The sequence below is a fragment of the Misgurnus anguillicaudatus genome, chromosome 22 (assembly GCF_027580225.2).
Source record: "Misgurnus anguillicaudatus chromosome 22, ASM2758022v2, whole genome shotgun sequence".
NCBI lineage: Eukaryota > Metazoa > Chordata > Actinopteri > Cypriniformes > Cobitidae > Misgurnus > Misgurnus anguillicaudatus.
In genome coordinates, this window is record NC_073358.2 from 9,170,276 (window position 1) to 9,183,692 (window position 13,417).

Consider the following 13,417-nt stretch of genomic DNA (forward strand, 5'->3'; position numbering starts at 1 on the left):
TGCAATGTTTTGCAGTTGCTCATAGCTTTTTATGGTTGCTGAACAATATTTTTTTAATGATGGCTGAACATTTTTAGCCTTTTTTGCTTTATATAGGGAGTGGGGTAAAATTAAACTGCACTGTCAAAAGTGAAGGCAGATGCTGTTTTGTCTTTAAGTTTTGAGTCTGTCGTTATTTTTTTTATTTTTATTATTTTTTTGCTACACTTTTATAGAGTGTGACTTTTGCTAAGCTTTTAAAAAAAACTTTTTATGCCTTTTTTAGATAGTATTGTAGTAGAGAGTTGACAGGAAAGTGTTGGGTGAAGATAGGGGAGCAGGATCGGCAAAGGACCGCCGAGAAGGGAATTGAACGTGGGTCACCGTTAGCGCACTGATGCTATATGCCGACGCACTAACCATGGGGCTATCGGCGCAGACTAGCTAAGCGTTTTTATAACTATGTGCATTCCCTTAAAATTTAAACCCATAATTTTGGTGTTGCTAGCCCCATTCTCTAACAGTTAAGATACAGGAAAGCCAAACTATCTGTAGTACAATATGATGCCTTACTATCTTAACCCTCATAAGCCCCTATTTTCCTGTATATATTACAGTTCCTTGGGGGTAAAAATGACCCCAGACATTAAAATAGTGATTACAAAAAATATATAAATTTTTAATGATACAAATAATATATGTTTTTTTGTTTACTTCCCATCTATACATTAATGCTGTGTTTTGGGAGATATGAATTATTTTTGTACCCGTTTACCACTCAATTCCTCAACCACACCATTAGCTTACCTGTAAAATATCAAATTTTTATAAAAAATTCACATAAATTTTGATCTAAATTTGATTTAAATTGTTTTTAGAAATTGATCTAGATTTTATGTGTTGAATTCGGCCATTTGGTGTTTAGGAAAAACATAAAAGAATTACTGTTTAGGAAATAAATAATTTCGACCAGCAGATGCCCATAGAGGCCCATTCATTTTACTGGATGTGGCCAACTGCTCGCATCGCTACTTTAGTGATACATTTTGTGAATTTATGTTTATATAAACATTAGAAAGGACATTAAAAATAAATATTATTTCAAATAGTATAATTTTGTTGTAGTTTTTGATGCATTTTGAAATGTCTGTTTTTACAAAATGCCACAGAAATTTGACTGCGTGTTTGCGTGTGTGTGTGTGTGTTTGTGCGTGTATGTATGTCTGCATGTGTGTGTGTGTGTGTGTGTGTGTGTGTGTGTGTGTGTGAGAGCGCACACCTGTGTGAGTATTTTACATCTTTGTTTTGCATCTGTGGCTGTTTTTTTGCCAAATTCTGTAAAAAAAAATGCTCTCTGTGGCAGTCCTACCTTTGTGTGTTTGTGTGTGTTTGTTTGTGTGTGTGTGATTGAGCATGTATTTTCTATGTAAAAAGAAAAAAAATGATTTTTTTCCGTTTCCCATTCTTTTCAATTAGGGTCATTTTTACCCCCAAAGGGGAGAATTAAGTGAATTTTTTTACGCCTCTTTAGAACGACCAAATCAAGCCCAGTTTTTTATATGAATCTTGACGATAATCTGGAAAAGTCACAAAATCTTATTCCACTTTGATGAAGGGAACCATGTTTTTAAACTAAAGAAAAGTGGCTTGGGGGTAGAATTAACCCCAAGGGTCTTATTAAGGTTAAACACAACGGTTCTTTCCTAATTTAAATTTCATGTTTTTCGTATCCGTTTCTTTGTGCTCTTCACAACTCTGACCTCTGTTAGGCCCTAAATCCATATCTATGCCTACACTTTCCCCTACCCCTCCAATTAACACGTTCACGTGAAGGACTAGGGGTGTCCCAATTCTCTTTAAGTTGGAGGGGTAGGGGAAAGGTCAAATAGCCCTTCAAACAAAGATTTTTCAGGACCCCACTTTAAATGAAGGGGTAAAAAATGTAACATGGCTGCTAATGCGAGTATAATTTAAATCTTTTTTCACATTAATAAACTTAAATAATCATTTGTTTTATGACAAGGTGTAGTAGTGGTGTCCCATTTCTTAGGGGAATATTTTTAAACCTTTCCCTTTTCACTCTGTTTCAAGGGGAAGTGTTGAGGCGTAGGGGTGTATACATAGAATTGGAATTGGGCCTTAGTTGTCTATTTTTCATATTAACAGGTACTTGTATTTCACTTCAGATTTTGAAGTTATTGATTATAAGTGTAAATCATATTAAGACTCTGGTGCTGTATTCTGTTTTTATTTTTGTTCCGGTTCATGGCTGTTTAGAGAGATAGATTACCCAGGAGTACAAATTGTGTCATCATTTACCCACTCTCATGTTGTTACAAACCTGTATAAATTTTGTTGTTCTGATGAACACGACTGAAGATATTTTGAGGAATGTTCCTAATCAAACAGTTTGTGAGCCCCATTCACTTCCATAGTATTCTTTTTCCTACTATGGAAGTGAATAGGCCCACAAACGGTTTGGTTACAAACAATCCTCAAAATATCTTCCTTTGTGTTGGTTTGTAACAATATGAGAGTGAGTACTGTAAACCAGGGGTTTTCAAACTGGGGGGCGGGGCCGCAAGATGGTGCCAGGGGGGCCCCAGTTTTATGACATTTTATAAAATACATTAATTTATCATGAATTCTGTGTAAATAAACATAAAAAAAATAAGGCTACTAACCAAAAGCACTACTTTTTTGTATAATTTAATATGTGTTTAAGTAAAATGTTGAGTTTAGAACAGTTTTTTGTCACAGATTTTCTTTGGGGGGCCTCGAAGGAATGCACCATACACAAGGGGGGCCGCACGATGAAAAAGTTTGGGAACCACTGCTGTAAACGATGACAGAATTTTCATTTTTGGTGAACTATCCCTTTAAAAGGTTACATTATATATTTACATCTTTAAAGTTTGTCTTCAAAATGTCTGTAACACATATATAGTAAAATAAAAAATATTTTTTATTTTATTTTTGAATATATTGAGATGTTGTTTAATACTAACCGTCGCGATGGGTGCTTGTGTGGTCTCATTATAAGCAACCAGTGCATGCTGTTTAAATAAAGCCAGATTGTCCTTACTGTAAAACAGCTCCTCAGTATTCTGTCTCAGCAGGTATTAAGCCTTTATACCATCTCTCTGTTTAATCTAAAGCTTAGGGGAAATGTATGTGGTCTGTAAATCCTCTCTAACCTTTGTGTTGGCAGTTGAGTGGGCCGCATGCGGCGGGCCGAAGTCCAGGGCCATCTGACACTCACAGTCTGTCTCTCTACATTTTAAAGCTTGATTGATCATAGATTGAACAAAACAACACATACATAACTCCATGTATATTGCAACTTTCATGCATATTGTCACTTGTTAATTAACCTTTAAATTTCTGCACACTGTTTAACATTGATCACCTCCTACTAAGTGCGGTGTGATCGCACAAACGCTTGCTTGTGTGTTGGGGGTTGGCTTTCACAGCTTTACAAACATTCAACCCTTCTGTTTGCAGATATAAAGCTCTTTGGATCTCCAGCACAGCTTCACTGATATCCCAATAGTGTTGCTTTAATCATTTCAATCATTTGTAAGGACTGTTTGATCATTCAGCATGATTTTGGCATTGGCAATTTTTTGTTGTATTTTGTTGGGGACCCACGGTTTCAACACACAACATCCTATTGAACCGCAGTCAGACTTTGATCTGGAGAAAGTGAGTATGATTTTAAGTTGTGGATTTTTTGCAGTTTTGATTAAAAAAAAAACAGTAAAAAAATACTGCAATAATTTATTGCATTTTATTGATTTTAAAGAAGTTATTTTGTTCGAAATAAAAAATATTGATTAATTTTAACTCAACGACTGGGTTTGTCCATATTTGAACCTACCATGTGTTAAACAATCCAGCACTGTGTACATGATATAATTGCAAATATAGATCTGTAAATTTAACAAAACGGTCTTTCTGTACTCGGTAACCTCTCTCAGTTTGCAGGAGAATGGTACCGGCTTGGACTTGCAGATGAGTCTCCCTTTTTCGCAATGTTCAAAAGCCAGCTAATGGTTTCTAAAGGTTCCCTTAAACCAGATGCCAGCGGTAATGCGAATCTGACCATGTGGACAATGAGGTAGACAATTTGAAGTTTTTCATATATCATTAGAAAAGCATTAACAGGACATCTTAAACAATAAGTTGAAAAGTATATTATGAAAAATAAATCGATTTAACCAACCCATGTAACTGTTCTGTTCTGTTGTTGTTGTTGTTTTAACAGACCATATGGATGTTCCATCAGTCTTTATTCATATGAGAAGACAGATGTTCCAGGAGCTTTTATTTACTTTAGTAATAGTAAGCTCAAAGTTTCCTCTTTATCTCGAGTTTAGCTTTTAAACTAGAAAAATATGACTTCTGTAAATCTGTAGACATTTGTATTTTATTTACAAATACCTTTAGTCAACTTGACAAATTAAAACTAGGGATGCACCCATATATCGGCCTATAAATAACATTGGCAGATAAAAGCATTTTCCCCACTAATGGACATCGGCTGATTGTTTAAAAACAGCCGATGGTCATGACAGATTATATCCTTGTAATTGAAAGGGGCAGAAAATGCATCAGAACTCATATTATTTTGAATTAAGTGACAATGACAACAGAATGTTGACATAATTTGAAACGAGGAGTAAAATGCAAAACTATCAGTAGACATCATTCTAAGTACTAGAATATCAGTATCAGCATGGATTAAAATGTAAAACTATTGGTAGACGTCATTCTAAGTACTGGAATATCGGCATCAACAAGGAGTAAAATGCAAAACTATCGGTAGACGTCATTCTAAGTACTGGAATATCGGTATCAGCAAGGAGTAAATGCAAAACTATCGGTAGATGTCATTCTAAGTACTTGAATATCAGTATCAACAAGGAGTAAAATGCAAAACTATCAGTAGACATCATTCTAAGTACTGGAATATCGGTATCAGCACGGAGTAAAATGCAACACTATCGGTAGACTTAATTCTAAGTACTAAAATATCAGTATCAGCAAGGAGTAAAATGCAAATCTATCGGTAGACTTAATTCTAAGTACTGGAATATCGGTATCAGCAAGGAGTAAAATGCAAAACTATCGGTAGACTTAATTCTAAGTACTGGAATATCGGTATCAGCAAGGAGTAAACGCAAAACTATCGGTAGATGTCATTCTAAGTACTCGAATATCAGTATCAAGAAGGAGTAAAATGCAACACTATCGGTAGACTTCATTCTAAGTACTCGAATATCGGTATCAAGAAGGAGTAAAATGCAACACTATCGGTAGACGTCATTCTAAGTACTGGAATATCGGTATCAGCACAGAGTAAAATGCAAAATTATCGGTAGACTTCAATCTAAGTACTGGAATATCGGTATTAGCAAGGAGTAAAATGCAAAATTATCGGTAGACTTCAATCTAAGTACTGGAATATCGGTATCAGCAAGGAGTAAAATGCAACACTATCGGTAGACTTCATCCTAAGTACTGGAATATCGGTATCAGCAAGGAATAAAATGCAAAACTATCGGTAGATTTCATTCTAAGTACTGGAATATCAGTATCAAGAAGGAGTAAAATGCAAAACTATCAGTAGACATCATTCTAAGTACTGGAATATCGGTATCAGCAAGGAATAAAATGCAAAACTATCGGTAGATGTCATTCTAAGTACTGGAATATCGGTATCAAGAAGGAGTAAAATGCAACACTATCGGTAGACTTAATTCTAAGTAATGGAATATCAGTATCAGCAAGGAGTAAAATGCAACACTATCGGTAGACTTAATTCTAAGTAATGGAATATCGTATCAGCAAGGAGTAAAATGCAAATCTATCAGTAGACTTACTTCTAAGTACTGGAATATCGGTATCAGCAAGGAGTAAAATGCAACACTATCGTTAGACTTAATTCTAAGTACTGTAATATCGGTATCAGCATGTAGTAAAATGCAAAACTATAGGTAGACTTAATTCTAAGTTCTGAAATATCGGTATCAGCAAGGAGTAAAATGCAACACTATCAGTAGACTTAATTCTAAGTACTGGAATATCGTATCAGCAAGGAGTAAAATGCAACACTATCGGTAGACTTCATCCTAAGTACTGGAATATCGGTATCAGCAAGGAGTAAAATGCAAAACTATCGGTAGACTTAATTCTAAGTACTGGAATATCAGTATCAGCAAGGAGTAAAATGCAAAACTATCGGTAGACTTAATTCTAAGTACTGGAATATCAGTATCAGCAAGGAGTAAAATGCAAAACTATCGGTAGACTTAATTCTAAGTACTGGAATATCGTATCAGCAAGGAGTAAAATGCAAATCTATCAGTAGACTTAATTCTAAGTACTGGAATATCGCATCAGCAAGGAGTAAAATGCAAATCTATCAGTAGACTTAATTCTAAGTACTGGAATATCGGTATCAGCAAGGAGTAAAATGCAACACTATCGGTAGACTTCATCCTAAGTACTGGAATATCAGTATCAGCAAGGAGTAAAATGCAAAACTAGGGGTAGACTTAATTCTAAGTACTGGAATATTTGTATCAGCACAAAGTAAAATGCAAAACTATCGGTAGACTTAATTCTAAGTACTGGAATATCGGTATCAGCATGGAGTAAAATGCAAAACTATAGGTAGACTTCATTCTAAGTACTGGAATATCGGTATCAGCAAGGAGTAAAATGCAAAACTATTGGTAGACTTCAATCTAAGTACTGGAATATCGGTATCAGCACGGAGTAAAATGCAAAACTATTGGTAGACTTCATTCTAAGTACTGGAATATCGGTATCAGCACGGAGTAAAATGCAAAACTATCGGTAGACTTCAATCTAAGTACTGGAATATCGGTATCAGCAAGGAGTAAAATGCAAATCTATCGGTAGACTTAATTCTAAGTTCTGAAATATCGGTATCAGCAAGGAGTAAAATGCAAAACTATCGGTAGACTTAATTCTAAGTACTGGAATATCGGTATCAGCAAGGAGTAAACGCAAAACTATCGGTAGATGTCATTCTAAGTACTGGAATATCGGTATCAGCACGGAGTAAAATGCAAAACTATTGGTAGACTTCAATCTAAGTACTGGAATATCGGTATCAGCACGGAGTAAAATGCAAAACTATCGGTAGACTTCATTCTAAGTACTGGAATATCGGTATCAGCACGGAGTAAAATGCAAAACTATCGGTAGACTTCAATCTAAGTACTGGAATATCGGTATCAGCAAGGAGTAAAATGCAAATCTATCGGTAGACTTAATTCTAAGTTCTGAAATATCGGTTTCAGCAAGGAGTAAAATGCAAAACTATCGGTAGACTTAATTCTAAGTACTGGAATATCGGTATCAGCAAGGAGTAAACGCAAAACTATCGGTAGATGTCATTCTAAGTACTCGAATATCGGTATCAAGGAGTAAAATGCAACACTATCGGTAGACTTCATTCTAAGTACTCGAATATCGGTATCAAGGAGGAGTAAAATGCAACACTATCGGTAGACTTCATTCTAAGTACTGGAATATCGGTATCAGCAAGGAGTAAAATGCAACACTATCGGTAGACTTCATCCTAAGTACTGGAATATCGGTATCAGCAAGGAATAAAATGCAAAACTATCGGTAGATGTCATTCTAAGTACTGGAATATCAGTATCAAGAAGGAGTAAATTGCAAAACTATCAGTAGACATCATTCTAAGTACTGGAATATCGGTATCAGCAAGGAATAAAATGCAAAACTATCGGTAGATGTCATTCTAAGTACTGGAATATCAGTATCAAGAAGGAGTAAATTGCAAAACTATCAGTAGACTTAATTCTAAGTACTGGAATATCGGTATCAGAAAGGAGTAAAATGCAAAACTATCGGTAGACTTCATCCTAAGTACTAGAATATCAGTGTCAGCAAGGAGTAAAATGCTCAACTATCGTTAGACGTCATTCTAAGTACTCGAATATCGGTATCAACAAGGAGTAAAATGCAAAACTATCGATAGACTTCATTCAAAGTACTTGAATATCGGTATAGATATTTGAAACAAAGACTAAAATGCAAAACTATCGGTAGACTTCATTCTAAGTACTAAGAATATCGGTATCAGCACAGATATTTTAACTTGGTGCATCCCTAATAAAAACTATTTTATTTTATGCAAATTAAAGCAGAATAATAGTACACAACTGCATTGCAAAAATTTACAATTTTATCCAAAATTGTATGCAAAAGTCGGAACTATTTAAAAATGACTTCAATTCTCACTTCCGGTTAAAAATCTAAAGTGAATAAACTTTGAAAAAAAATACTTGCTTTAAAAGTGTAAGCTTTATTAACTTGTAGTTGACAAAAATAAAAAATTACTTCAATTGGTAACACCTAAAACGTTTTAAGTTAATCCAACTTTCACTTTATACAGCGTATCAGTTTAAAATATAATTCTTGATTAAAAATTAAATATCATTTAACGTCTGGCTTTTTTGTCATTTGAAGGGCACAAAATAATAAAAGACATCACAGTGGTGGAGACCAACTACACAGATTACAGTTTGGTCCTTAAATTTAAAAGCATGGATAAAGAGTACACTCAATTAGCTCTGTATGGTAAGTCAATAATGTTGCCCTGGCCTTAAGTCAATTATTAACAACATGCTTATTAATAATTATAATATTGCTTTTAGGGCGATCGGCCACTTCAACACCAGAGGTGATTGAAAAATTCAGATCCTTTGCGTTGACACTGGGATTTTCTGAAGAGGCCATTGTGACCCCGGGAGCCATTGGTAAGTGTTAAGTGTATAAAATAACAAACATGATCTGTAAATGTCAAACTGCAACATATTGCCTGGAAAAAATAATCTGCATTGACTTAGATGACGTCTGTATGATCCATGTGATGTTGTGACCTTAAATAAGGCCTCTGAAGTTTGCTGAATAAACAAAACGGGATACAAATACAAACAGACCAAACAAACTATTCTCGACAGAGTCACTCACTGTTGCCTATTTATGCTTGTCCTATTAAATTACATAATATTTACACCAAACAAATCATATTTATATATTTATTTTTATTTCAGATCCCTGTCCCATGGAGTCAAGGTATGAATTAATACTTCTGCATGCATAAGGGGGAGACCAGTGTTAGTTGTGTATATAGGCTCATACAGTACATTAAAGGGACACTGCACTTTTTTTAAAAAATATGTTGATTTTCCAGCTCCCCTAGAGTTAACCATTTGAATCTTACAATTTTGGAATCCATTCAGCCGATCTGTGTGTTTGGCGCTACCACTTTAGCATAGCTTAGCATAATCCATTGAATCTGATTAGACCATTAGCATTGCGCTAAAAAATAACTAAAACTTGTTAAAACTTGACTCTTCTGTAGTTGCATGGTGTGCTGGGACCGACAGAAAATTAAAAGATTCTAGGCAGATATGGCTAGAAACTATACTCTCATTCTGGTGTAATAATCAAGGACTTTACTGCCGTAACATGGCTGCAGCAGGCGTAGTGATATTACGTAGTGCCCGAAAATAGTCCCCTGCCATAGGAAGTTACTAAGGGGAAGATTTTTCGACTGCTGCGGAATATCATTGCGCCTCCTGCAACCATGTTACGGCAGCAAAGTAATTTAATTGACAGTTTTAAGCAGTAAAAGAGCCGGCCCAGCCACTAAACGACACTTGCAATAGCAAAGGGCCCCGTGGCCAGCAGAGGGCCCACTAGAGTCGCTGCCAGCTGGTGGTTGAAAAAAATTATACATCAAAAGTAACATAAAATAAATAAAAAGAAATGGATCTACAGCGCTCTTTATCAGGCATCATGATCGGCACAGTTGTTATTTATTTAGTTCTTTATTTGGCGAGTTCCCTGCTAATCTTGACCCTGACTGACCCTATGATGTCACTCATCACCTGATCATTGTCTGTCAGACTAGGCTTGTTTGACATGTAGCTTGCCTTGCCTGAAATTTAGACGAGAGCAGACGGCTGCAGTAAGGGGAGGAGTGAAAAAAACCGTAGGCAAGCCGGACACCTGAATCTCGCTGTGGTGTGGACTGCAAACGTCAGCAATGGAAGAGATCGCGTTCACGTATTTTATCGCGGATTAAGTAGATGCAACTGAAATACCAACAAATGCATTTGCATTAAGATAAGGAGAATCAACAAAGGTGAACTGTTCATTACTGGAAAAGACTACTTAGTAAATGTTGGGATGTAATCTAAGTCTAGTGGTAATATAAATTCGTTTTTGTGTGAAATATAAACAGCTCACAGTACAAATAATTTAACACCAATACAAAAGTTTAAAGGAATTAATAAAAAATATGAATGTCATAAGTCAAGAACAAGTTGAAAAACGCATCTCGTGTGATCACCGGTGATCGGTTATGTGCAGATTTAGCTCATCTCAAACAAGCCTATTAACTTTTGTTATGCTATTTACGTAAGAGATAATATATAGTGAGGCGGATTATAAGTATATTTAGCGAATGTTAACGTCTTTTAATCTTGTTTGTGGTGTTTTAGATATTATTGTTAAAGTTGTTTATTTGAAAAATTTAATCATTTATTATTAAACATTTAATAATATTTTATTTAAATGTTATACTATTTACTCTATTTCATTCAAATTATATATAGGCCGTTGTTTGTGCCTCTTAAAGGTGCAGTGTGTAAAATTTAGCGGCATTCAGTGGTGAAGTTGCGAATTGCAACCAACGGCTCAGTCCACCGCTCACCCCTTGCTTTTGAAACGCATAGAGAAGCTATGGTAGCCGCCACCGGAAAAACATTTAATTGACGGAGACAACTTAGAAAAAAAAGTTTGTCCGTTAAGGGCTTCTGTAGAAACATGGCGGCACAAAATGGTGACTTCCACATAAGGGGACCCTCTGTGTATGTAGATAAAAACGTCTCATTCTAAGGTAATAAAAACATAACTGTTCATTATAAAAAGGTCTTTATACACCCCTGATAATATAGTTTTGTATATTATTTTGCATTTCTGTCATGAGGTCCTTCTAAAAATTACACACTGCACCTTTAAACTCTGGTGTCAATTAAAAATGTTTCTTTGATGGTCAGGCATGTTAGTTTAATTAGAAAACATCGCTCATAAGCCGAGTCCTGGCTTAAGAGAATCCCTATCCGGGACCACCCCAAGGTCTTTTATTGTCATTCTGTATGCTGCATGTTGCCACATCAGAACGAAATACGTACTCAGGACCAGCAGCGTAAAAAAGATAATTAACATACAGTATATATAGAATAATAAAAACATAATTTAATAGACAAAATGTAAAAAAATAACATAGTAGATATAATATGCACAGTATAGTTATAAGTTAGTCATTTCTTTTCTTTAGGCCTTGCTTAAAACTGTCAAATGGGCCCCTGACCAAATTGTGCTTAGGGCCCCCGAAGGTCTAGAGCCGGCTCTGAGTAAAACACAAAGAGATTCGGCAGAAATGTGAAAGGTAACGTGCAGATTCACTAGAAACTGTGTTGTACTAGATTATAGACATAAAAACATAAGTTGAAAATACTAGCCTTGGTCTCCCCTATAAATTCTTAAAAATAAAGGTTTCAAAAAAGGTTTTGTTCGATGAAACGGTCTATAATAGAAATCATATTATGTAACTATGGCATCGCTCTAAAGAACCCTTTATAGCACCTTTATTTTTAAGAGTGTACCCTTAATGGCCCTGAATGTGAAATTTGTTTTAAATCACTTAGTACATTTTCATTTATTTAATCTAAAATCTACACCACTGTTCACTCACCTGCAGGACCACAGCAGAATTCAGAGAGGAGAAATCTGCACAAACAACTAATCAATCAATCTTTGGCACTGAGAATCTTTCCAAAGTGTGATTCGATAGCATGTGTTTAATGGGTAACTCGCTTTAACTTTATAACTAACTTTATACTTTCACCATCTTTCAGCCAGCTGTGGACCTTTGGTTACATATACTCAGTTTTGTTACACATTTGGGGAACGGTGTTTGTTATAACACAAACAATCATTGAAGAAATGCAACTATATAACAGCAGCAGTGTAACACAGTTTGCGCCGCGCTCTTAAACCACCAGGTGACGCTATTGTAACAGGACACAATCAAGACAGAAGCCACTGTTTAAACACTTTTTGTTTTTATTGTATAACTTTTTGTGAAACTGTATAATTATTACCATGTTTACATGTCATGTTATTGTGATTTATTTACCACAGCATTTTCAGGACTCTGGTACCGTGATGTTTTTACAATTAAAATAACCTAATTCCTTTAAAAGTTCACAAACCTTAACTAACCCACACTTTATTTACCTACGTTGTTATTAACATGTCTGGATACACTGTATGTTTCTCAGTACAAGAGGGTTATTTACAGTCCAAAATGTGTCCTTAGAAATGTAATATTATTCCTGTATATAAATGACATGGTTTTGTGTAAAGACATAATAAATGAAATAAAAAACTTTTTTTTTGTTATTATTTATGGACAGTTTGGTGTTTGTCATGTGCGGACTTTAAAGTTTGTTTCAAGACAGGGGAACTGCAATATTTTAGGATTAAAATAATACCCACTAAAGTACTAAATATGAATTCTGTTATTTTTAGTTCCTTCATAGCTCAGACAAATCATGATTGGCTCTGGTTTAGAGGTGCAGCCCCCCATGCCCCCCCAAACTCTGCCTATGGTATGTGTGTATCATGACAGTGCAGTTCATAATCGTTCATGTGATCCGATACCTTTATCATCCTTGTCATCGACATTTTAAGGAGGAGCCTGTTTCTGTTGGTCCTAAGACATAACGGGACGGTTTCCCGTACAGGGTTTAGGTTAATCCTAGCCTTTGTTATATTAGGAAATACATAGTAGTTTTTACAAACAAACATTATAGAAAAACAATACTGGTGTGCATCTTCAGACAAAACAGTGGCACTGATATACAGTGATGAAAAGAAGTATTTGAACACTGTGCTATTTTGCAAGTTCTCCCACTTAGAAATCATGGAGGGGTCTGAAAGTGTCATCATACGTGCATGTCCACTGTGAGAGGCATAATCATAATATATGATTTTTTAAACTATTTATTTGTATGATACAGCTGCCAATAAGTATCTGAACACCTGAGAAAGTCAACGTTAATATTTGATACAGTAGCCTTTGTTTGCAATTACAGAGGTCAAATGTTTCCTGTAGTTTTTCACCAGGTTTGCACACACTGCAGAAGGGATTTTGGCTCACTCCTCCACACAGATCTTCTCCAGATCAGTCAGGTTTCTGGCCTGTCGCTGAGTAACACGGAGTTTGAGCTCCCTCCAAAGATTCTCTATTGGGTTTAGGACTGGAGACTGGCTAGACCACGCCAGAACCTTTATGTGA

General features: G+C 35.5%; 1 protein-coding gene across 2 annotated transcripts; it reads left to right on the forward strand.

The window, feature by feature from the left end:
• Positions 1–3,449: 3,449 nt before the first annotated feature.
• On the forward strand, positions 3,450–12,393 carry lcn15 (lipocalin 15). Of its 2 annotated transcripts, none has more exons than XM_055200749.2 (7): positions 3,450–3,684; positions 3,960–4,099; positions 4,247–4,323; positions 8,512–8,622; positions 8,700–8,801; positions 9,099–9,120; positions 11,973–12,393. In XM_055200749.2, the coding sequence occupies exons 1-7, from the start codon at positions 3,583–3,585 to the stop codon at positions 12,109–12,111; spliced, it is 693 nt and encodes a 230-aa protein (XP_055056724.2). In that variant the 5' UTR covers positions 3,450–3,582; the 3' UTR covers positions 12,112–12,393. The 2 variants fall into 2 exon arrangements, with proteins under 2 accessions (XP_055056724.2, XP_055056725.2); XM_055200750.2 differs by having other exon boundaries at positions 11,816–12,115.
• Positions 12,394–13,417: the final 1,024 nt, after the last annotated feature.